General features: G+C 43.3%; 1 protein-coding gene across 2 annotated transcripts in view; it reads left to right on the plus strand.

Moving 5' to 3' along the window:
* LOC121439864 (heparan-sulfate 6-O-sulfotransferase 2-like) overlaps positions 1 to 22,928 on the plus strand; it is a 283,772-nt gene extending 260,844 nt beyond the window's left edge. For both annotated transcript variants that reach the window (XM_041640487.1, XM_041640488.1), the window contains one exon: positions 22,043 to 22,928. In XM_041640487.1, the coding sequence (XP_041496421.1) occupies positions 22,043 to 22,928 (886 nt within the window). The remainder of the gene's footprint in view (positions 1 to 22,042) is intronic.
* The last annotated feature ends 1,924 nt before the right edge of the window (positions 22,929 to 24,852 follow it).

The raw sequence follows: 24,852 nt of genomic DNA on the forward strand, positions 1-24,852 counted from the left end.
TTGCTACTTCAGAGGTTGGAGCACGGCCCTGTGAAGAGTACTTCATCCCCTTGTGTATTATTTTCTTCATGTGTCAAAATAAAAACACTTCATTAATTACTTTCCTTATTGCAGTGACCAAACACCAGATAAGAAGCAGTTCGGGGAAAGAGCTTACAATTCAAAGATCATGGTTTGAGCATGAGGTAGGTGGGCACATTTGGTCACCAGTTAGGAAGCAGGGGGTGGATAGGAAATGGGTCTGGGCTCTAAAATCTTAAGGCTTGCCCCCAGTGACCTACTTTGCCCCCAAACATTGCAAACACAAGAATCAATGGGAACTATTTTATATTCAAATGATATCAGAGGCTTGTAGTAGTGTAAGGTTTTCTAAATTTTTACTGAATGCTTACACACACAAGTGTTGAGTACCATTCTGGTGATTCACAAAAGAAGAAATGCAATAATATGCTTTGCCATGTTACCCATTATAGTGGAAGGATGTGGTCATTAAACAAATAATTTCACATAGTCACAGTACTATATGCCTGTATTCCCAGCTCTCAGGAGCCTGAGATAGGGTAATTCTAAGTTCTCTGGCTTGTGCTACATAATAAGACCCTGTCTCTCGCAGAAAGGGAGAGGGGGGAGAGGGAGAGGAGGAGAAGAAAAAGAAGAAGAAGAAGAAGAAGAAGAAGAAGAAGAAGAAGAAGAAGAAGAAGAACAGGAGGAGGAGGAGGAGGAGGAAGGAACAGGCAGGGCAAAAATCTGTAGATTTAGCTGAAGTGATTGTGGGAAACCTCTCTAAAAGATAACATGTAAAAGGACTGAATTATTTAAATTCTTTAGCATCTTGTCCTAGTTTCATTTCTGTTGCTGTGATAAAATATCCTGACACAAAGCATCTTAGAAGAGAAAGGTTTCTTTTGATTGGCAATGCCAGATTACGGTCCTTCATCGCAGGGAAGTTAAGGCAGGAACTTCAAGCAACTGGACACATCAAAACCACGGGGAAGATCAGAGAGAATTGAACGTGTCCTGTCTCAGAGAGTGGTCTGGCAGATGTTTAAAGGCCATTAGAAAGCCTGTGGTTTTTCCAACCTTTGTCATCACAGATATTTTGTACAATTCTGAGCAGAATTTTGCTTGAATTTTTAAAAATGCTCTTCAGCCTTTTCACTACGTGTTCACTGATTAATTCAACAATATTCCTGACCACATGCTGGTGTCATCTTCACACCTGATCTTCCCCTTGATCATATTGTTATCTCCCTTATCCACTAGATGCCACCAGATCATCTTCGCTTGTCCTTCGTCCCTCAAACAGCCCTGTCCAAATCTCATTGGAAAGAGCCCGCCTGGTCTTTCCAACTAGATTGACACGGGTTGGTGTCCTGGCTCTAGCACTTCAAAAAAGTTACTAATTTGAGCCTCAATTTCCTCATAAGTAAAGTGGGAGTAGTTAGAACATACTGTCTAGCAGAAATTGGTTTAAAAATGAACTGATAACACAAACCATATAGATTGTACAGTAATATGCATGGGACGCCACACAGTTAATATTTCATACAGGTATACATTACATAGTGGTTGCCTTTATCACTTCATTTGGTGAAAACTTTAAAAATTCTCTCCAAATAGACATTTGAATTTTGCACCGCATTGTTGCCTACTGCTGGAGAGTCTTGAGGATTCAGTAAGATGACATACACAAATTTTCCCAAACATTTTGGGGCATATTAAAGAGAATCGCTGTTATTATTCATTTTAAAATGATGACTATCTCTTTCTCTATCATGTCTCGGTACACTCTGAGAACATCTATCCATCTCTGAATAATATCCATTTATCATTTAATCAGGCGCTATCTGTGCCACTGCATTTTTTATTAATTCAGTCAGCAATCTTCTGCTGTGCATGCAGTCTATACAAGCGCTGCACGCTGGTGTGGCTAAAGGCAGGCGGGTGGAAGGGAGGTGAGTCTGAAACACATGAAGTCAGTTACTGCTAGTGAGCATCTTATGTTCTAGTCCCTACAAATAAGCAGACAAGAAGAAGCCCTGGAATTATGAGACAGGTGCAATCACAGATACAGTGGGATGGAGGAGTATAAACACTGGACAAAACAAGGCAAGGTCCTACAAATCACAGTTCGCCTTACCACTGTTAGCCCACTCTCTCTTCCTACCTTTCTCCAGCTAAGTTTCTGGCTAGGCCCTCTCCAGGAAGAGTAGATGTACTTCTCTTGTCTGCTCTACAGCCTCCCCAAGTACAAATGAGCTTTTATTATATGAGCTAAAGTAAGACCTATTTGCAAAGTATTTGGAATAAACACAACAGGGGGACGGCAGTGCACCCTACAATCGGCCACTGGTTCTTGTCCTCTTGTTTCCAGAACATCAAGTAACACCCCTGGAATTCAGAATGAGGAAATATTTAAATGGCGGTCTCACTTAAAAAAAAATAAATGAACAGATGATAAACAAAATGTGTTTCTCTCTGAACTTGAAAGACCCTGAAAGAGTCCTTGTCTCTGTTGAGTTTTCTGTTGAATCAAGTGTAGGACTCATTTCCCTGGGTCCTGTGAGATTTCAGAGAGCAATGCTCAAACCCAATTGACCCCTCTATCTGTACCTCCTCTTATGTCTGCCTTTCAAGAACTATTACCTGGAAAATTGTCGCTGAGAGTGCTTTAAAAAATACTTTATTGATATATAGTTGTGGGATTGGAGAGAGAAAGAGAGGCAGAGGCAGACAGAGTTCAAAGGTGAGTCCAAGAACTTAGCATAAGCCTTAAGAGTGGATTAGATATAGTCTGGGATAGAAAAGAAAAAAGAAAAAAACAAGGTAAAGAATGAACTTCTGTCCCCAGGTCCGACACCGACTAACTCTGCCACCTTGAGACCATCACTTAGCCTCGCTGGGTCTGTGCTTTCTATGCTATTAAATGAGGGTACCTTTGCTTACCAGACAGCCCCTCGTCACCAGTACCCCCAAAAAAATGATGAAGCAGAAACATCAATTCCTTTCCAGGTACTTTAGTGCTGCTGGAGTTTGAAGCTGCTGGGCTTGGGGAGATGTGTTTGCAAAGAAGGGAAAAGTACTTCATGTCTCCCCCCACACACTCTATGGTGGTCTTTTAAGGGCACATATAAAAGAAGTCACCTCATTCTGTAGTCTTCTACTCAGGACAGCAGACCAGTTCAGTCAGTGTTCATTTTTTAACGGGACCTTAAGCAAATGCCTTTTAATGAACCCTCAAAAGATGGAGAAGTGGACTTCCACCTCCTCTCACCCCAAAACTATTTTTAAAGCATTCACGTTACCATTGCTAAATATTACCCCTCCCAGGAGCCACAGCTCCGATTGATGTTCATCCCACAGGGTAGGCAGTGACGGTCAAAAGAGAAAGGCATCCCAGCGCATGCCCTTTACTGCTCTGAAGTCAGTGAGCGTTAGCAGCAATAACACCAAGGCAATGTTTTTCAACCTAAAGAATGGAGATTCCTAATTGTCTAGTAAAAAAAAAAAAGTCCGCATCTGACTCCCCCAGAAGAAACCCGAGTTTAAGTCATTATTAAATATAGAGTGTAGAGTGTTTGCAAGTACTTTAACCAGGGTGGTATGGCAGTGGCCTGTTTTAACTTGATCACATTGATTAAGTTTTTGTTTCATTTTCAATTCAGTTAAATGAGAAGAGCCTACCATTATTAGATATTACCAAAATGCCCTAATGAGTGAAGACTGGACTTGCCGTTTTCAATTGCTATGGACTTCCTGATTATATAATCTGTGTACTAAATGAAATCAATGAACATTCAAATTAAATTCACCAAACTTTAAGCACAAAATATATTTCCCTATACCTTTGTTTATTTTTTTGCCTCGAGGTATAGAGTCTACTAGTTGAGACTCATTGATTAGTTTTAGTGATTAATTTTACAGGGCTCTCTCCCCTCATATACCAGTTCCTAAAATAGTCTATCCTGTCCAAGGCACTGTAAATGTGGGTGATGAATAGGTACCTCCCTTGTAGGTGTCTGTTCTAGTTGTGCTTCCTTTTAGCTTGAGATAAGCACCATCTTATGTAAATGCAGTCGCTTTGTAAATGTAAATGCCTATTGGGTCATCGATCACCCCATGGTGGAAGAAACAGAACAATGTGGGGAGGTGCGAGAAAAGCTGTCTGGGGACAGAAATGAAGAAAATTGCTAAGTGGGTAAAGGATTGAATCGATGGCGCTGAAGAATTTTCTGGAGGGGGCTGGGCTGGAAAGAACAGAGCTGGTTCTGCTGGGAGAGTGTGTTGGGGCGGCCCCCTGACTGGCATTTGCAGAGGCAGTCAAGGGCCTTGCTTTCCTGGGATCCTGGGGACTGAAGACAAGTGGGCCCTGTTGGGAGCAGTTTGCAGCAATCCATTAGGTCCTTTTTTATGTAGTCTAAATTTCAAAATGTGCTGTTCACCAAGTGTGACTCACAGAGTAATAAACTCCTCTAAATCAATGTATAAGGCATCATCAAGATAAACAGGAGGGACGCTTTTCTATTTTTGCCTGTACATTTATTTTTTATTTCCCGCCTACTTCTAAGACAGATTTGAGGGGACATTCTTACTCATGCCTAGGAGTACTTAAGAACCAACTCTGAAAGTCGCCTCCATGAATATCATATAAATAGATAAGGATGATTAATGAAAACCAGTAGGTACTGGGGCTCTCTCCCCTTAGCTCTGGGGGATGGGTAAGTAAGGGAGTTATTTGGAGTACTTGCTCAATTCTGGCTTCAGCGTTCCTGTAAACCCTCTTGCCCGACATCTGTGCTCTGCACGCAGTGTCCTTGCTCCCTGTCTTGTTGCCTTATCTGCTTTCTAATATAGTCTGCTAAGTGATGAACTTGTGTGTGTCAGTTACCTATAGGCTCTAAGCATTTCTTGGAAGGGTCAGGAAAAGATTAGAGGGCTGGAATAATCCCGTTTAAGGGTTGACTCCTGACATGTAAAGAGCATATAGCTTAGTTAAAGATAAAACAAAATAACACATGTCAAAACTTGGGAAATAGGTCCTGACTTGTCTCCAAGTCTTCAGAGTCAGGTCACCCTCCTGGAGCCCTGTGTCAGGGCAGAACCAGCAGTGTTCCCGGGCATATGTTCCAGAGGAGGAGAGCCAAGCCAACTAGGGCTGTTTGGATGCTACTGTGAGAAAGGAGAGCTCTGATGTGCATCTTTCTCCCTCTCAGCATCCTTCCTCCCTCGGCCTCCTCCAGCCTCTATACCCTCCTCTCTGATCAGTCATGTTTGCTCCTGTAAGAGGCTTAGTGAGGAAAAGGAACCTTCTGGAGGGCAAGAAAGCCCACCGGAGTGTCTTTTGTGTATCTGAATGCATGTGCATGCATGCACCCAACTTTGTGTGTTTGCAGATGCATGCACACATTGATGCCAGAGGCCGACTGGGTATCATGCCTCTGGAACAATGAAGTGGAATCTGAAGCTCACTGCTTAGGTTAGTCTGGCTAGCCAGCAAGTCCAGAGATTTGCCTGCTTCTCCCTCTCCAATACTATGCGTAACATTTTATGTGGGTGCTAGGGATTGAACTTGAGTCCTTGTGCTTTTGCACAACAAGTAATTTACTAACGGAGTTGTCTTCCTGGTTGCCAGAAGAGGGCTTTAATTGTTTTCCTTCTAAAAGGCATTATAGATCATGAACATGAAGTGTGTCACCACCCTGTAGGAACTTTGAATCCTTGCTCTACCTCTTACTAGCAAGCTCTATGACTTGGAAGTTGTTCAACCTCTCTGTGTCTCAGTTTCTTTGTCGTTGAAAGGAGGATGATGATCCTAGTCCCTACCCTGTAGGTTTGTTGTGATAATTGAATGAGCACATTTTAATCCCCTGGGCTTGTGTCTGATCTATAGTCAAAGATGAGTGAGCATTTGTGACAACTGAGTAGGGATGCACGCATGACTGCTTTGAGGCCTTTAAGGACCCCTTGATTGGTGAGTCAGACCCATCCATACAGTCTGCGAACAATGCAGTTTCCAGTACTAGAAAGACTATATTGGGATCAACTTTAAGCAACTTCCAAATGCCAAGACAATGATGCCTGTTGTCTGCTTTGGAACCCCAGATTTGTATATGTACTGTCAATGAGACCAAGCACAAGAGGACCAAGGAATAACTCACCCAGGCTGCCTCCAAAGGTCATCTCACATCCAAACCCCTCTGCTATGCCCACCACATTTATCTCTTTGAAGCCAAATGCTAAAGAAATAACTGCAGAGCAGCAGGCTTCTGGAATTGTTTAGAAATGAGGTGAAGAAAGGGGCCAGGCATGGTGGTGTACAATCTGTAGTCCCTGCTCTGAGGAGGCTGAGGCAGGAGGATCACCATGAGTTGAAGGCTAGTTTGACCTTTTTGGGGGGGGTCTTTTTTTGTTTTGTTTTGTTTTTTTGAGTCAGGGTTTCTCTGTGTAGTTCTGGCTGTCCTGGAACTCACTCTGTAGATCAAGCTGGCCTTGAATTCAGAGATCCACCTGCGTCTGCCTCTGCCTCCCAAGTGCCAGCATTAAAGGCATGAGCCACCATTTTGTGGTGTAGCATAACCTTTTAAAGCATAAGAATAAGTTGGGGTCATAGGCAGATACACTTTTGTAAGCCTTCAGCTTCTTACCTGGACCTGTACTTTTAGGAACTGGTTGACAAATCCAAAATGGGGGTGTGTAGAATCCTCAGACTTAATTCTCTCGATTCCCTTTCATGGCTTTACCTTGGCAGTGTGGAAACAAACAGTCCCAGTGCTCAGTACAGGACCAGGATGGAACATGGATCAGGTCATTGCTTTGCCGTAGCACCTGACTCTGGGTTTGGACATGGATATGCTGGTGAGAAGGAAGCAGCTGACTGGCATTGCCATTGTAATCCTGGAGCCCAGGGTGGCAGCTTCCCCTTGCTAACTAATGTTTCCTTAAAAGATCCTGAGATGGGTGTGGGGTAACACATATTTTATCATAGTTATTCTGGCTCCAAGAGTGCAATGAAAATGTTAGCCTTGGCATATCAATCGTGTTTTACAGATGACTGTAATTTCCTGAATGTCAAAACTCCAAATTTTTCTACTAAGCAAACTTTTCAGTGGCAAAACAGATTGCCTCCATAATGTATCACTGTGGGCAGGAAAAATGAAATCTTTATGCACTGTATTATGAATCAATGAGGCATTGAGTTTCTTGGAAGGGTGAGTGGACTCTGGAAAATGAAAAACTGCCGCTCTTCCATCTCCACAAACCGCCGTTCGGGGAGCAGAGGCTTTGGTGGCATTCAGTGTGTGGGCCACGAAAATATCAAATTCAAGTTGAAACCAGTTCCTGTCTTTCCTTGCATTTTGAGGAGCAAATGCCACTGTAAATATAGTGGGCGTCAGGTCATTTAACAAATTCTTGCCCAAAGGCTTCCTAATGTTATTTCCTTTGCTTCTAGAATAACAGCTCTGTTGGGGCATGGCTAAAGGGAGCCTGGTAGGACTGCACATTTCATTAAGAAGAAAGCGATACACTAGTGAGAGGCTGGGGAATCTGTACCAGGTGTCGTGCATTTTGCTAAGCAATTTATGTAGGTTAGCCGTTGAAGAATCAGAGTTCTCTGCAATAGATGTCCAGAAGAGGAGAGGCACACTTTAGAGGCATTATATAATGTACTCTAGAACTTTCCTCCAGGGCATTTTGACTCCAAAGTCTTAAATATGAAGCATTTGTCAGTGGTTGGATTTTCTACATGATTCTGGGCCCATGAGGTCAATAGGAAGAGACCAGAAAGACAGAAAGAGAACCTACTCTCTTCATGAAATGCCTATGACCTTGGAGGGGCATGAATTACAAGGTCTGATGAGCAGCGTCCTCAAGAGCAGTGGTTCTCAGCCTTCCTAACGCTGTGACACTTTAGTATAGTTCCTCATGTTGTGGGGACCCCCTCAACCATGAAATTATTTCGTTGTCATTGCCACGTTGCAACTGTACTCTTGCTGCTGTTGCGAATCGTAATGTAAATATCTGATGTGACCCCCCCCCCCAAAAGGGGTCAGGATGTCCAAAGAGTCATTTCTCGAGGTTCATACAAATACATGGTGGCTTCAGCTGTGAATATCAGGAGGAAATGAAACCTTATGAAGACAGTACATCTGGTGCTCTGAATTCATGGGTCCACTTCTGTGGCTTCACCTAGCTCTAAGAAAGAGATATTTGGGAAAATATGTGACTGTCCTGAACACCTGCAGATAATTTTGCATGTCACTAATCCCTAGACAGTAGAGTATAAGAATTATTGGCACAGCTTTTGCATAGTATCCACATTGTGTTTGGACATTAGAAGTAATCTAGAGACAGTTCATCTGTATGGGAGGATTTGTATGGTGTGGCTGTGCCTCACTCACCAGTTTAGATAAGTAAGGGACTTGACCGTGTGGATTTGGGCATCTGTAGACCCTTCTCAAACTCTTTCTCTGGATTTCTTATAAGCTCTTTGGAAAGAGAGGGAAAACAGACCACATTGTACTTGGGGAAAACAGCATGGAGCACAGCCATTGGTGGCCATCTGCTGTGAAGCAGCAGGAGGTTAGTTCCCTTAGTTAGTGTGTGTGCTTCTATAGGTGGGGAGCATTGCTGAGAATGAAGACAAAACCCAACCAGAAACTTAGTGATAAAAGTCATTGGCATTATTCTGCCAAAATCCAGACCACTAATTTCCTCTGTAAAGCCTTGGGATTTACCCTTTGTAACTCTAAATTCATATGAATGTCATTTATTATTGCTTTTTAGTTAGTCCACAATTATTATCACTGTACCTTACTCTTATTTATCCCTGTTTCTTCTTTCCCACTCTTTCTGGTCCCCATGCCTCCTCTCTGCATATCTCATGTATTTTAAACCAGAGGTTTCTGACAGGTTCTCAGCCCCAGTATAATTCCTGTGAGGTCCTTTGTGTTCCTTCTTAACTGCTCTTTCTTTCCTATAAACTTGATGTTCAGTATTATGCATGCCTTTTACACCACCTTCTCCACCCCAAACCATTTCTTCTCAATGTGGGGTCTGATTGTAAGTTCCCAGGAGGCTCTCTTGGAGGTCCTGTAGTTTCCACCTATGGAAACGATAAATCTTAATAAGTTATGACTGCCAGGAGGTGGTGACTCACGCCTTTAATCCCAGCACTAGCGAAACAGAGGCAGGTGGATCTCTGAGTTTCAGGTCACCCTGCTCTACAGAGTGAGTTCCAGGACAGTCAGGGGATACACAGAGAACCCTGTCTCGGAAAAAAAAAGAAAAAAGAATAAATATATACATAGCTTAAGATTCTCTACTTCTTATTCCCTATCATTCACACACACACACACACACACACACAGACACACACACATGAATGCATGCACACACACACACACACACCACACACACACACACGCTCACACACACTCACATGGCAGATTCTTAAACCAAAGGCATACATCTTCTTCTGTGGACTTCTGGCCTCTGTTCACCAGTACTCTTCAAATCATAGCGCCCCACCAGACTGGCTTTGGTTTCTTATGCTGATAAGAGTTGCAGAAAGCCCCACACTACATCACACCAAATTCCTTTCATTCTAAAACAAGCAAAGTGGCCCTGGATAGCAAAATGAGACTGGGCTTCTAGACATGGGTTTAAGACATATGCAACTTGATCGCTTACTAGGTATGTGACCTTTCACCTTTCTGGGCACTCATTTCTGTATTTTGTGGAATCGGCTAGACCTATCTATTTTGCAGGCATGCCATGAGGATCTAATGAGAGCGAAAGCAAACACGCTACGTTAAAAGATCTTTGGAAAGGTATGGAGCAATAGCGCTTTCATCCCTGAAAATGCACCGGGCTTCTCATGAAGCACCTCAGCGCTAAAGCCCCCAACATCCCAACAGAGCTTACTCTGCTGAACTGCAGCAACCCTGGCTTTTCCCTCAGCATACCTGCCCACATAGCAACTGTCAGTCCATTCTTTCCAGGTCGCTGTGTTCGCCCCACACCTTGAATCATGAATGTTAAATGGAAGGAGGTGGAGAAGATGGGGGGACTACGGAACTTCAAAAATAGCCCTGGGGAAATCAAATCTTGCTTTAACTTACTGTGTTCATGACTGATTCATGATTCTGGAAAGGGGGGGTGGGGAGTTTGATCAAACTGTCACCAAATGGCCTCATTTCAAATTCCTTTGCTTTCTTTGAGAAGAAAGAAAAAAAAAAGCCTCTTAATGACTATGGAAACGGCCTTTCTCCTGTACACAGTAGCCAGCTCCCTGCAGGCTGTGACTCTAGAAAAGCCTCTTTGGCGCTACTCTCCCTAAAGCTGCTTGGACTCTCCTCACTGAGGAGGGCATGGCGCTGCCCTTTAGGGGTGTGGCCTTCTCACAGAATTTTTCTGGTGCTCTTTCATAGGTGATATTGGTCAAATGCATTTCCTCCCAGACCTGAGATTTTGAGAAATCTTAAGCAAAGGAAAGAGGCAGTGGGGGAGTGGCAAGAGACAGAGAGGAGACCAGACAGAAAGATATGGGACATGGGATGGTCAGTGCCAGTCACGTGAGTAGTTAGATTTTCTGACAGCACAGTACAAGAAACAACAGCAGCTAAGGGTAGAGTATTTCAGGCTCCCTGGGAAGAGCCGGGAAAGAAACAGCCTTTGCCACCCTTTCTTTCAGTTAGGATTATGATGGTCGCATCTTCTGCTGCTGGGGAAAGGCCAGCATTGGGAGCCCGTTAGCTCTGATGGATGGAACAAGGAACTGATGTTAGAGCAGGTAGGAGATGACGAAAAGGAACATCCTGGACAAATTATAAGGTTTCATGGCAGATGGTTCATCAATTGTCCCTCAAGTGTGACATCTTGTAAGATGTCTGACCCTCAAAAGATGCCCAACTGTTTGGCTCTTGAGGCTCTTACAGAACAAGTCTGTGGTTGATGAGACAAAACTGGAGAAAGGAATTCTTCCAACATTAGTGTTTACTGTGCAAAAGAACAGTGATAATCACTGCCCTGAGCGTTTTAGAAGAGCTGCCTTCTAGTCCTGGACCCAGTGCGACTAATTGCATCTCCTTGGGCTAATTGCCTACTTACTTGGAAGTCTAATTTCCTCATTTTGTTTTAATGCTTGCCTTATATTATTCATAAAGAGAGAATGATCAAAGAAATACCCAATCTTTATTAACCAGACCACTCGGCCTCATTGCTCTCCCTCCATTCCTCCACCGTTCCCTCTCTCCCTGTTTTCCTCCTCCCTCTCTCCTCTTGCGGATGAAGATTTTCTTCAGTCAACCTTTGTGTACCACCAATGCAGGCCGGAGGGTATCATCAAGAATCTGCGGTCTTCAAAGGCCTGCAGTCCACTTCCAGTCACCATCTCTGAGAATGAGCCTCATGTCTAGTAAGAGAGACCAAGCAAGGCAGTAGTTAAGCCCTGCCCTGCACACGGAACATATATGAATGAATGCAGCTTTGCATTGGCACATGCTTGGTGTCAGAACTCAATGGAAAAGCCCAAGGATGGTGTTCCCTTCTAGGACCTGCCTTAAGTTGGGAACTCAGGATCAGACATCTCCCTCCGAGTGAGCGCTAAACTGTGAGACCTCTTTCAGGGCTTTGAGATCATCCAGTGAAAAGAAGTGAGCTTTCCCCATCAGAGGAACTGTCTTGGCATAAAGCCCATTTCTGTTTGCCAGTCATCTGATCATGATATCTAAATAATAATAATAATAATTTTAAATTAAAAAAATTAAATGCTTAGTAAGGAGCTGGAAACTTGGTTTGGGACTGTGGCTCTGCCCCAAGTAGAATGTGTGAGTCCTTACCCTTCATTTCTAAGTCTTGGTGTGTCATTGTTCAACTGGGCCGACGGACCTTTAAGAGCCCTGGCAAGGCTCTGAACAATATATGGATTTGTCATCTACACCTGTGATGACCTCTGTCTTTAATCAGGTGGCAAATTCTACTTACAAGACATAGCTTGGACTATCTACAAAGCAACCATAGCTAAGTGCACGTAAATTGGCATGGAATATTCCAGCGAATCCCCTCTGAGAACTACTCCCCGGCATGACAAACAGCACGGCCCCTCTCCTTTTCCACAGAGCGAGGCTCTGTTTTACACAAGATGGTGTTTATAGCATGCCATTTTTAAAAACTTTCAGCTCTGTCAAAAACTGTGGCATGTTTACATATTCACAAAACAAAACGAAACTGTGACTTAGGTTTTACAGTATACATCGGCATTGGATTTCATGCACTATAAATTTACTCAGTCTGAAATGTTTTAGACCTGAAGAGAAATGTCTCTCTCGGGATTCGAGACATTCCAGTGTGATTTTTGAACTGCTACCTACAGGAGCATATCGTGCATGGGGAGGGGGCGGGTAGTGGTGAGGACACTCATCCCTCGGCTTCCCAATACTGCGCCACTGGTTACAGAGGAGGGCCCTTTGTGCCTTCAAAGGGAAACAAGGCTGTCCAAACTTATTTTTCTTCATGAAAGATAGTTAGCTCTCGTATGTGAGGAACCTGTAGTCCTCTTACAGGCTGGCTTTAAAGATGGCAACTTCTGCCAAAGCAGGCGCTTGGTGTGCTCAGTCTCTCTACCCTCCTCTGCTCGCTCCAGCTTGCTGCCGGATTCTTAGGGCAAAAGGTTAGATGGCAGATTAAAAGTTTTATTTATTTATTTCTTTGTTAGCACTATGAAGACCCAAGGAAGTAGCGGTCCTATACTCATGTTGATTTCCACACACATGTGGTGCTGCCATGTTCTTCAGCATGTATGCCTTTGGCAGCTGGAATAACTAAAAACAACTGTCTCCAGGGGGATAAGCCTATGCAATTCATGACCGCGCCAGCTCTCGAGACTCTGAATGGTTCCAATTCTTTCCAGTTGAAATGGTTAAGAAGGTCTGCGTCTCCCCACCAAAGCCAAAGTTTACACTTCATTTTTCTCGGCACCTTAAAACAATATTGGAGCTCATTAAAAATCAACCCGGGGCACAAGAAGGGCAGCCTTCATTTAGGAGAAACTTTCCCCCTGTGCCGTTCTGGAAACTAGCACAATGCTGAGAGCAGGCACTTTTCCTGACTAGGTTTCCTCTAATGATTTCTGCAAAAGAACACTTGAGGAGGTGCCTGCCTGGCTGAGTGTGTGCACAGCAGACCCTGGGTCAATGAATGGGACCAGCCAGCTTAAAACGGCCCTAAATAATATTTATTGACCACTTACCATGTGAAAGGACCATGACTTGCTTCTGTGTCATTGTGGCAGTGCTTAAAGGGGTCCATATGCCTTTGCGTTTCTCGCAATTTGTAGACAGCAAGAGAACAGATTATCAGTTTCTGCATCTGTGGAACGGAAAGCTGAAACTAAAGTAGTTATCAGCTACATTCCAACCCCAAGGCCCTGGAGCTCTGAAAGGCTTCAGTTCCATTCCTAAGGCTTTGTAGTGGGACCATAAACCTGCAGCATTAGTCCCCATCAATTAATACCCTGCCAAGGTCAACTGCCTCCTATTCCAGGTGTTGTCTCCCCCACCAGGCTGCTTTTGCTCCTGGCCAATGGCAACTGAAGCTGGGTTCAAGAGTTTGGGCTCAGGGCTTATTCAAAACTACCAGACAATCAGTATCTGGCTGCGTGATTTTGAAGGATGGTTGACTTGAACCTTTCTGCTGAATATCCTTATCCATATAACAACACTAACAGTGATAATAGTAACTAACACTTTTTCAGTATTATCTCTTGAGCCCCCTAGCTTAAAAAGTCCAAGGACAGTCGATTCGATCCTTGGATGTGCGGGTTACTGATTAGATATCACTTGTGTCTTAGATTTATCACCTCCAAGTTGAAACATGAAGCATCTTGTGGTTTATAGTGGTTTTACTGGCCAATCAAAAGGCAGGGCAGAACCATCTGATTTCCAGCTCACGAGGTTATAGGAAACATCATCTGACGAGCTAGACGTAAACCAGAGTGACCACAGAGAGGCTGTTTCAAAGCTTCCTTGCCAGGTTCTGATGCCATGTGGTGTGAGATTCCCACTCCTCTCACCCACCTACTCATGTTGGGGTGGGAGGAAGGAAGAGATCCAACTCCTATCGCTTGCCTCAGATGCCCACCCCCAAGGTTTGGCAGCTTAGCATAGAATGTTACATAGAAAGAATAGACAGACTCAGAACCTCCGAGAATGCCATGTGGGCAGGAAGAAGGTCCTGGAAGGGAAGCTAGGTAGGTAGCCTGAGCTTGTTAATCAATGGCAAACTTGTTTGCATGTGCCTTAAAGAAGTTGTATTCCTTCATGTCTCCTGCAACCCTGCCCCATCTACCTACCTCATGCACATACTAAAGAGGGTTTTCTCTAAAAGTTCCCCCCACCTCCAAAACACTTGGGCTATTAATGAACCGGAACTCTCAACATAATTTTAGAAGGCAAAAATAGAGGTGCTTGGGAAGTGCTGTAAGCTGCACAGGTTTTCATGATGCCAAGAAACTCAGTGGATTCTGGGTAGACTGGTGACCATGGGCCATAAAGCTTGGAATTTCACATCTTGTTAAAAATAAATCTCAGTTTTCCCACAGTTTGCAAAACCCTTAATATTTATGTACTTTGAAACCTATGGGGCTTTGGGAAAGAGGGGAGTGACTTTTTTCAGTTAATACCCCCATGCCTGATTATATGAAAAACTCCATCTCAAGTTTGAATTCAGTCATAATAGAAGTCTTTCTTTTTTTTTTTTTGGTTTTTCATAGAAGAAAAAAAACACTGAATCATTTGTCTGTCCCATAAAAGATATCACCATAAACCACACTTCTGTTTTAGTGAAGGCCATTTGTGCTCTGAGAAGGTTCCCCATATCACAACCAACCTTCCCCACGGGGGGGGGGGGGGGGGAGTTTGTTAAAATGTTACTTTATACCCAGAGAACTAGTCTCTTTGTTGAGGTATGAAGAAGAGCTAAAATCTTTCCAAGAAGAGCTGAATACAGCCACTTGTTACTTAAAGACTAGGCCATGTCTTGAGACACCTGCCATTGAGAATATTTGTTGTCTATGTACCATAGCGCATGCTACACCAACCTAGAAAGTATAGTTCAGGACAGACACGCCTAGGCTGTGTCTTAATGGTCTTGGACCACCTTCCATCTTTTTTTTTTTTTTTTTTTTTTGGTTTTTCGAGTCAGGGTTTCTCTGTGGTTTTGGAGCCTGTCCTGGAACTAGCTCTTGTAGACCAGGCTGGTCTCGAACTCACAGAGATCCGCCTGCCTCTGCCTCCCGAGTGCTGGGATTAAAGGCGTGCGCCACCACCGCCCGGCACCTGAGTTCCATCTTTGACAGAAACATTGCAGCTCATTTGGTGGGAATGAGATCTTCAGCCTGCTGCAGGTTGGTTTTCTGTTCAGAGATCCTTTTCTTGGACATGATACCCCCTGCTAAGGAAAGAAGTTCATCTCTTGAGTGACCGTAGAGCGTGTTAATTATCCTATAGCTCTGTGAACCCCTAAGAACTGGTTCTGTCCCGCTTGGATCTCTGGGTGAACCAAGTCAAATGGTAGCCCAGAGTATTAGCTTGAAAGGGGAAAGAGAGGTTCAGCATCCACATGATTTGGGATTTCCAGTGTTGCGAAGACAATGAAATGCAATCATGGCTATCAATGCTCTGTGTAGCTCATTGTCTGCACATGTAATGCCTCTCATGTCTCACTAGATAAAGCTAGACGACTAAGCCACAAGACTGTTGTGGCAAATGTACCAAAACTAGAACATCTGAATGAGTGTCCACCCGCTTCAAAGTAGTCCCCTTGCGAAGCCCCAGTCTTCTTTAAAGAGGCTGTTGCCCTGCTGATCACAGCGTTTATGGAACTCCCCTTTGGGGACTGTCAATATATGAACCACACAAGAAAATCAATTCAAGCGTCAACTGCAGGGCTGGAGGGATCTGGTCCCATCAGAGGCGTGTTTGCTTTTAATTCAATTTACCGTGCTTTTATTTAGCTGAGGCTCATATATTAATGTTGTTTGAACTGAAAGTCATCCTCCTTGCTTGGACTGTGTTATTTGCATGCAGTGAGAGGATCATAGCATTTACTTCAGGCATTTTTAGCTGAAGATGGAGACCAGCCTCTCAGCATTAATGCTTCAAGCACATGTATACCCCCTACCGTTGGCTTAGTTTACTTAGTTTACTAACCACAACTCTGGTTTTCTATCACTCTCTATTACTCCAAAACCAAAGTAAGTTGAAGTAAGTTGTGTAAAAACTGAACTTTCAGAAAAGAAATCCGAAGTAAACTATAGGTATAATAAAATTTTGCTCCTATTGATTTGGGTTAAGAAACTGTTTCCTTTCTTAAATTAACTTTTTATTGATCACTCCTGTGACCTTAACTGCTATGAGTTTGCTGGCCTTCCCCCACTTAAAATAAAATGGCCTTGATATTTATTTCCTCTATGAATCGTGTAGAAAAATCCTATGATGGCCTTTTGTGAACCAGTGATCTCAAAGGAAAGTCAACATTTACAACTTGATCCTCAGAACTTTGTTCACGGAACAGGTCCCTGGATAGTGCATGACAGAAATGGGCATCTGCAGAGATTCCCGATCAATACCAACAGAATTTTGGGCTTTCTTTCCATGAGAGTTTCACTTGATTGGAAAGACGTCTGATGGCTGACACCATACCTCTAGGCCAGAGATGATCCAGCTCCAATGTGTAAGGGTGCGACAGAATTCCCAAGAGAGGTCACTAAAGCACAGGTTCCAGAGATCTAAGACCCAAGTTTTGGAATAGCGGATGACTCAAGAAGCTCCAAGCGGATGGTGGTGCTGGTTCTAGGTCCTTGCATAGAACCAACCACTCCTTTAATTTCTTCACAAAGCTTCAAGACCTGGGGTTTTGTCCCAGAAATGCAATGAGAAAACAAATGAAACAAAAACCCTTTTCCAGAATCAGAAGATACACATGTAAATGCCCTTATTTTAACTTGAGACATGACCTTGGGCCATGCTGTTCCTCTCAGAGTCTCCACTTAACGCATAAGCGATGTCACAAAACCCTCCTAGCTATGAGCTTGAGGTGAGCAAGCACCCGCTCTCCACAGGCAGGCCTTTCTACTTGACTGGAGTTAGTGAGTTCTTTCAAGGCTGGCTCAGTGTGTTATCCTGTGTTACTGGTTCCTAGGGGCTCTTAGGGCCTCTGCTTCTACAGTGGAGGCCTTGAATCAGATGAGTTGCTGCTGCAGCTCTTTCTTCTTACACGGACAATTCCGAGCTTCTGTGACTTCTACCTTGGATTCTTACTGCAGAAGAAGTCAACAGTAAAACAAGGAGCAAAGCACGCTTGCTCTTCACTCATATTTTAATGGCCTTGATCTTCCCAGCCTCCATTGAAAGCGGCCTGCGGCGTGACGAGTCAGGTACAGCAGCTGAATATAACCAGATCTTAAAATGCTCCATCACCAGTACCAAACGGTGTTTCTGTTACTAAATAGTGACATCTAGTGGCTCTTCATTATCAAAGAATAAGATGTACGTTTTTCGTGTTAGCTGCTCTGGCTGCCTTCATTCAATACTCTTTCATTAATCACTTACTTTATGTCAAACCCCCTGCTAGGCCCAGAGGAGCTTATATCGATAAACAATACTTATTCTTTACTCTGTTAGTGCTCGTAGCCCAAAAGGGGATGCAGAAAAATCACTAGACAATCACAGCATATTGTAGTGATTGTCCCAGTAGGAGCATCCCAGGGCAATGGGGTAGAGGCGGGGGACTTATTTTGTCCAGAAAGGTTTTACAGAGGAGAAAACCTTTGAGTAAGTAATGTGTTGTTTTCTAGGTGATGTATGAAGGACAAATAGAAAGAATGGGTATACTATATACAAAGGCAAGGGCCTTGTAAATCATTAACTGGGATAAACCTGAACAATGAAAAGGATTTTTATATCCTTGGAGCATGACATATAGAACAGAATTTCTCATGTTGCCATTTGGAAGATGAATGATTCTTTATTGTAGGGAGCTTGGTCTTGTAGAATGCTTAGTGCTATTCTAGATTCAACCTACTGAAAGCCAATACTAACTGCTCCTTCTAGTTTCACCAATCAAAATCAATTTTGTCAGTTACCAGTATCCCAGAGTTAGCACAGTGAAAGGCATGCTCACAAGAGACTAGACTGTGTAGCGAGAAGCCACATGAGTTTGTTAAGAGTTTCAAGAATTTATTTAGGTATAAAATAGGGGTAATCACTCACTGATACAGAATGGGTTTGCTGCTGGCGCTGATCCAGCTGCCTTCGTCCATTTGTTCTGTCCAGGGGCGAAGAGCAAGCTACCTGCTCCATTCCGACCACCCAAGAGAACTCAGGAGCAAGAGAGGTAGAGACCTCTGTCATGTCCGCATACAAGACCACGCCCTAGGATTCATAATCTCACAACAAGACTAGACAGAAAAAAAAAGCTGGGCCCCACCCACATGGCTAAGTCTAATGCAGAAGATCTGAGTTTTTATAATAACTTTGAGAGAGTATTATTGAGAGGACTTACTGGGGAATGACAGGTCAGATGTAGATATGGGACTGTGTGGAGGAGCATAGGCCCGAATGCATACAAGTGGCCTAAGACACTGCTGTAGCAATCATCTAATACAGAAGTGATAAGGGCTTGCCATTCGGGGATTGACGCAAATGTTGGCTTTGAGAGACCTACTAAGACTCAGGATCAGCCAGTCATGGGGAATTGTTTAGATATAAATAATTCCTGAGGCAGAAGAATTGGAGACTACACGGCTTTTTCTTTGGATCTTATTGTCTCCATGATTTCTTATCAACAACAGGACTGTATATGTGAAACAGGCTCGCAGCATGTTGAGCCCAGACAAACAGAACATACTTATCCACAAGTGAAGTGAAGTGAATTTGTTCATTATAGACGGGAAGCAAAGAATGAAAGCAGCCAGGATCCACTGTGAGCTGGTTTTTCGAGGCCCAAAAAAGCCAGTCAGGGAGCATAGAGTTCAAAGGTGCCTGTCAGAGCCAGGTGTGCTTCTGATATGGCTATTAAGAGGCTGAGGCAAGAGGATCATGAGCTTCAGGCCAGTCTGGGCTATATACTGAGCTCCAGACTAACTTGAATATCTAGCAATACTGTCATAAAAATTAAGTATACTGCACTTAGACCACAGTAAAAGACCCCCACTTTTTTTTAATCTTAGAAACTATATGTCTCTTTAAAAATGTTTGAAGTGCATTGCACTTCTAGGGCAAAGGAACAAAGTCTGGGCAGGTCCTCCCTAACTCCAGATGTTTTGTTCCTTAGGAAGGACAGCAGCAAGATGGGGGCTCTTTCAGGCCATTCCTTCTTATCTCAAAAGACTTTTCTCAGGACGTGCATTCCAAGCACATTCTGCAGTAATCTCAAACGCTGCCTGAAAGAAACAAGAAAAGGTTGGGTTAATCCAAGGCCAACTGGAGAGCAGCTGTCCTGCAAAAGAAGATGGAGAGTCATGACTCCAATTTCACAATGTGAAGCCTGTTCATTTTAATTAAATGACACGTTTGGTCGCAAGACAATGCTGTCTAATTATTGCTGAGAGAAACCAACTGTGTATGATTTTCCAGGGGATGAGCTTGCCTTCCTCTTTGAAAATTAAACCAGTCTGTTTCACAGTACCAGTTGGGTTTATACCAATCTGCAGGGAGGTTTCTAGTGAATGCCACAGACCTGCAATATTTTGTTCTATTTTAATCAGTGCCTGGATGTAGACATGGCCAAGAAGCAAGTGTGCGGAAAGTACTGGGGGATATAATCAGAATCCAGATGCATTTTTTGAAAGGCTTGGGCTTCCTTTAAAAGGAATAAATTGAGCAAAGTCACAAGCAATCTACCCCCATCCAGCATGAGCAAGCTGAGTTTCAAAACCCAGCCATTCCCTGGGTTAATGGAATGCCTGATCTTTCAGCGCACCTGTGTGCCCATGGTGCCTCTAATGGCGCAAGGCATCCTAAGGCTGACTCACCTTGGACCAGCAAGACAGTCTGGTGGTAAAGGACCTTACTGAGAAGTCTAGTAACCTGAGTTTGACCCCCTAGAGCACACATTGTAGAAGGACAGAATGTCCTCCTGAAAATTGTCCTCTGACTTCCACACAGGCACCAATGTATGCTCGTGTTTCGTGTATACACACATACACACACACACACACACACACACACACACACACATAAGTAAATGAAAACGTAGAACAGTTCTGTTTGCTCTGTCCGTGGTTTGGCTTGGCCTCCAAAAGGGCCATTGTGTTCGTGACTATCCACCTTACTTTTGAGACAGGGGCTCTCACTAAACCCGGAGCTCATTGATTGAGCTAATCTGACTGGCCAGTGAATTCCATGTTTCCACCCATTTCTGCCTCCACAGTTCTGGAAATTACGGACACACGCTGTACACCTGACTTTTTATGTGGATTCCGGGGATCGGAACTCAGATTCTCATGTTTGCAAGACAAGCACCTCCCCAAATGAGCCCTCTTCCCAGACCTCAGGATATTATGTTTACTTATTTTCCCACCCTCCAGCTACAAGGTAACTGCAGGGGCCAAGGAACACTGAAGAACAGTCCATCAGCACGTCTTCCTTTTCACCATTGGGTCTTCTTTTCAGCAGCATCTGGTGCTCCCAATTGAGCCCATCTAGGTCCCTGAGATGGTTTTCCCTGGAAGGATGGAGCTATTAACATAATCTCCAGCTTTTTTTGCGACCTGAATCAAGGGAGTTATGTGTGTGTGTGTGTGTGTGTGTGGTATAGTGTGGTGGTTGTGTGTGTGTGTGGTATAGTGTGGTGGTAGTGTGTGTGTGTGTGTGTGTGTGTGTGGTATAGTGTGGTGGTAGTGTGTGTGTGTGTGTGTATGTGGTATAGTGTGGTGGTAATGTGTGTGTGTGTGTGTGTGTGTAGCAGTGATAATACTACAGTGTGAAAACGGAGACTGCTCCACTGCGCATGTCATGATTCCGTACAGGTGACATTTGGTCAGAGGTATGTTGGATTACCACCTGCAGAATTCAAGGACCTTGGAGAGGTCTCAGTCACTCCTTGTTTCCTCTTTTTGTGTGTGAGTGGTGCTTATAAAACAGTGATTGACACCCTAACCTTGGCAGTTGACTATATCTGGTCTTAAAGTTTAAGTCTAGGGGAACTCAAAAGAGAAGACAGCCATCCAGCAAAGCTTCCACACACTCTATTTGTTTACTTGTTCAGTGAATAAAGAAAAAGAATATTTGGGATCTGACAGATTTAACTTTCCTATCCTGGGAATGGTACTATGTAAAAAGAGGTAGATGCTTGCAAATGTGGCGTTGGCAGCTACATGCCTACTTTAGACCATACTAACCACTGTGTTTACTTCTGGAGGCCCTGATGCTCTGCCGGCCTCTACAGTCCATTTCTCTAATGAATGAGCCCTAATATTCTGGGAATAACCAGAATGGAGAGTATCTTGTCAAATAATTTTGGTGTGATTTTCTTTTTTTCGTAGCATTTCCAGATTAGACCAGGTTGTTGAAAAAGGCCTGTGCATTGTTCATAAAGAAATGTTAGAATTTTACCTCCCTTATCAACTCCATTACACTTCCACGAGCCATTCGCTTCCACTGAGTCTTCATTTTGTGATTCGTTTAATAGGGGTTAGGGGTTTGGAGTATAAAGTAAAATGGTTGTGTACTGGCCCAATAGGGCCATTGGGAAGAGAACAAAGGAGGGTAAAGCACAGGAAGGTTGTTATCCAGAGTCTAACACTTTTATGCCTGCTGTGGATATAGTGTCAAGAGATTGGATAAATGAATTCGCTATGTGGTCATGCTAGTTGGCTATAAAGAGGGGACCACAGCACAGTTTGCAGGACAAATGCTACCAGATCTCTGTCATTCCTCTGCTGCATTCCTTAGTGGCCATGAACATCACAGGCCACCCACCTTCCTGATGGCACTTATGTCAGCTACACTTCTGACTGTTGCTCCTTATGCTTTGCCCATAGGAATTTCCACTACATCACCATCCTCCGAGATCCAGTGTCCCGGTACTTGAGTGAATGGAGGCATGTCCAGAGAGGGGCGACATGGAAAGCATCCCTGCATGTCTGTGATGGAAGGCTCCCAACCTCTGAAGAACTGCCCAGCTGCTACACTGGGGATGACTGGTCTGGCTGCCCTCTCAAAGAGTTCATGGACTGTCCCTATAATCTGGCCAACAACCGCCAAGTGCGCATGCTGTCTGACCTGACTCTAGTGGGCTGCTACAACCTCTCTGTCATGCCGGAAAAGCAAAGAAACAAGATCCTTCTGGAAAGCGCCAAGTCCAATCTGAAGCACATGGCATTCTTTGGCCTCACGGAGTTTCAGCGCAAGACCCAGTACCTGTTTGAGAAGACCTTCAACATGAACTTTATCTCGCTGTTTACTCAATACAATACCACTAGGGCCTCCAGCGTAGAGATCAATGAGGAAATCCAAAAGCGTATTGAGGAACTGAATTTTCTGGATATGGAGTTGTACAGCTATGCGAAAGACCTCTTTCTGCAAAGGTATCAGTTCATGAGGCAGAAGGAGCATCAGGATGCCAGGCGGAAGCGTCAGGAGCAGCGCAAGTTTCTGAAGGGAAGGTTCCTTCAGACCCATTTCCAGAGTCAGAGTCAGGGCCAGAACCAGAGTCCAGGTCAGAATCTGAGTCAGAATCCAAATCCCAACCCAAATCAGAACCCGACTCAGAGTCTGAGTCAGAATCTCACTCAGAGATTCAATTCCAATTTGATCCAGAAGGAGAGTCGGGGGAGGCAGAAGCAGGGCTCAGGCCGCAAGCAGAGTGGTAGCAGCGGCAGCAACGGCACCAACGACTACATAGGCAGCGTAGAGACATGGCGCTAACTGGCTCGGGAAGGGGTGTGTGCACTGCTTCCCCAAGCACCACCAAAAAGATGGTGTATATCTAACAAGATGGAAATGTCCAAACACACCCTGCTTCCTTCATTTTGGAAGTTCACAAAAGAAGTGTAGATGTTGCCTTTACAGCTGCCTTTTGATTCAGTGTTACACCGTGTGTGGCTAAAGCAAATCTCAGTGTGTAATTAAATTGTCCTTTTTGGAGATGAACTATTTCTGCAATCCAAGAGCCAAACCAGACTCACCAGAAATTGCAGTTTAGATATTTTAAGAAGGTCTTAAATTAGGTATGGAGACACAAAGAAAACACGAAATGTGGCCATTTAAACTTATGGCTAAGAATCAGATTTTAAATGATTCCGGATACTCTGTTAAAACCCAATTTTGAAAGCCACCCCCCCGCCCCCCTGCCAGAGGGAAGTATAAGTAAAAACATGAACAGACTAAAAGACACTCAAACCTTCCATTTCCTTCTTGTTTTAACAAGAAGTCTATTTAAACAGAAAAACAACTGATGATAAATTTTGCCAAACTGTAGAAAGTAAACAATTTCTCACTTAAATGTGGGTGGGTTTATGTAAAAATATGGCTTTTCAAATAGATTGGGATTCATGTCTTGTAATTTAACAGATGTTTAAAATTTAAAATTTTTCTACCTTCTGCTGATTAAAAGGTTTTAAACAGGGTATATCTCATATTTACAAAGCATTTTTCCAAATGGAATACCAATGGAAAGATCCAGTTTCCAGATGGTTTCAGGGCACTGTAATTTCAACAATTTCAGTCATTTTGGCGCTGCTTCTCATTCACTTTAATGCTTCTCCAAGTTGTGCTCATTCCAAATGAATCCATGTATAGAATTTTCCTTCATCATCTAAATGGTGTGTTTCTAAATCTCTTGTGGTATTTAATCCTGGATTAAAGTCAGGACCTTCTATAGAATTGTCTTATCAATGTCTGTGTAGTAAGGCCCTTAACAAGAAACTCTCAAGCAGAAGAGTGGGTCTCTAAATATTGCTGAACTTATTATTCTTGATCAAATTGAACTGAACCTGAATGTGAACTGTTTCTTATTTTGTTTGTTGTAATGTTTCCAGTTTGGCTGGCTATTTCTGGCCCATGGTTCTTTTGTGTTGAAAGATTTGTACACAATGACGAGAGCAAATTTTTTTCAAAGACAGTGGTACTAATTTAGAACATTAGGATAGCCAGAGTTACTCTGTAATACCAACAGTTGCCTCTGGATACTTGGGGTTTCACACTTTTACCAGGTTTTTATTTATGAAAAAATCAGAAGTGAAGAATATTCTGCAGTGAAGCTAAGTTTCAAGAACATACAAGTTGAGAATAGTTTGGTAGTGTAAGTCTGTGTAATTGTACATTGATGGTATCAGTTGCAAATTGAACAAAGGAAGAATGATGTCCCCGCTGTGTTGTTAAACATCATACTGCTTGGCAATTTCCACTTCATGGCTGTTGCTATACTTCTATAAGAACTTACATTAGTTCCTTGGCTTTCAAGAGGGACATGCTTAGAAGTCATATGTAGCACAGTCTGCCCGAGTTCATAACCTGGTGTCATCTGTAATCATATGGCCACAAGTTGGACAAGAAGTTGAGTATCTGGGTCTAAAGGGGTTTTCTTGACTCTGAGCTCTGTAACAATATCTACAGCGTTTTGTTTTGTGGTATTACAATGTTGAGAATTATGATACCTTAAAAACTGGAAGGAATTTTTAAAAGCACATCTTGAAGTCAAAGTGTTTTAGAATAAACCTATGTGGTGTACATTGTTCTTAAAATATTCTGTAGATCACTATGATATTTCAGTTTCTTTAGTTTTAATTGAAAATGTTTGCTCTTAAAACTGACAGTGTTGGAAAGCAGGACGAAGTCTGAGCCAGTGGAA

Source organism: Microtus oregoni, unplaced genomic scaffold (assembly GCF_018167655.1).
Source record: "Microtus oregoni isolate MIOR12 unplaced genomic scaffold, Mior012 000063F_ref0000156, whole genome shotgun sequence".
Lineage (NCBI taxonomy): Eukaryota > Metazoa > Chordata > Mammalia > Rodentia > Cricetidae > Microtus > Microtus oregoni.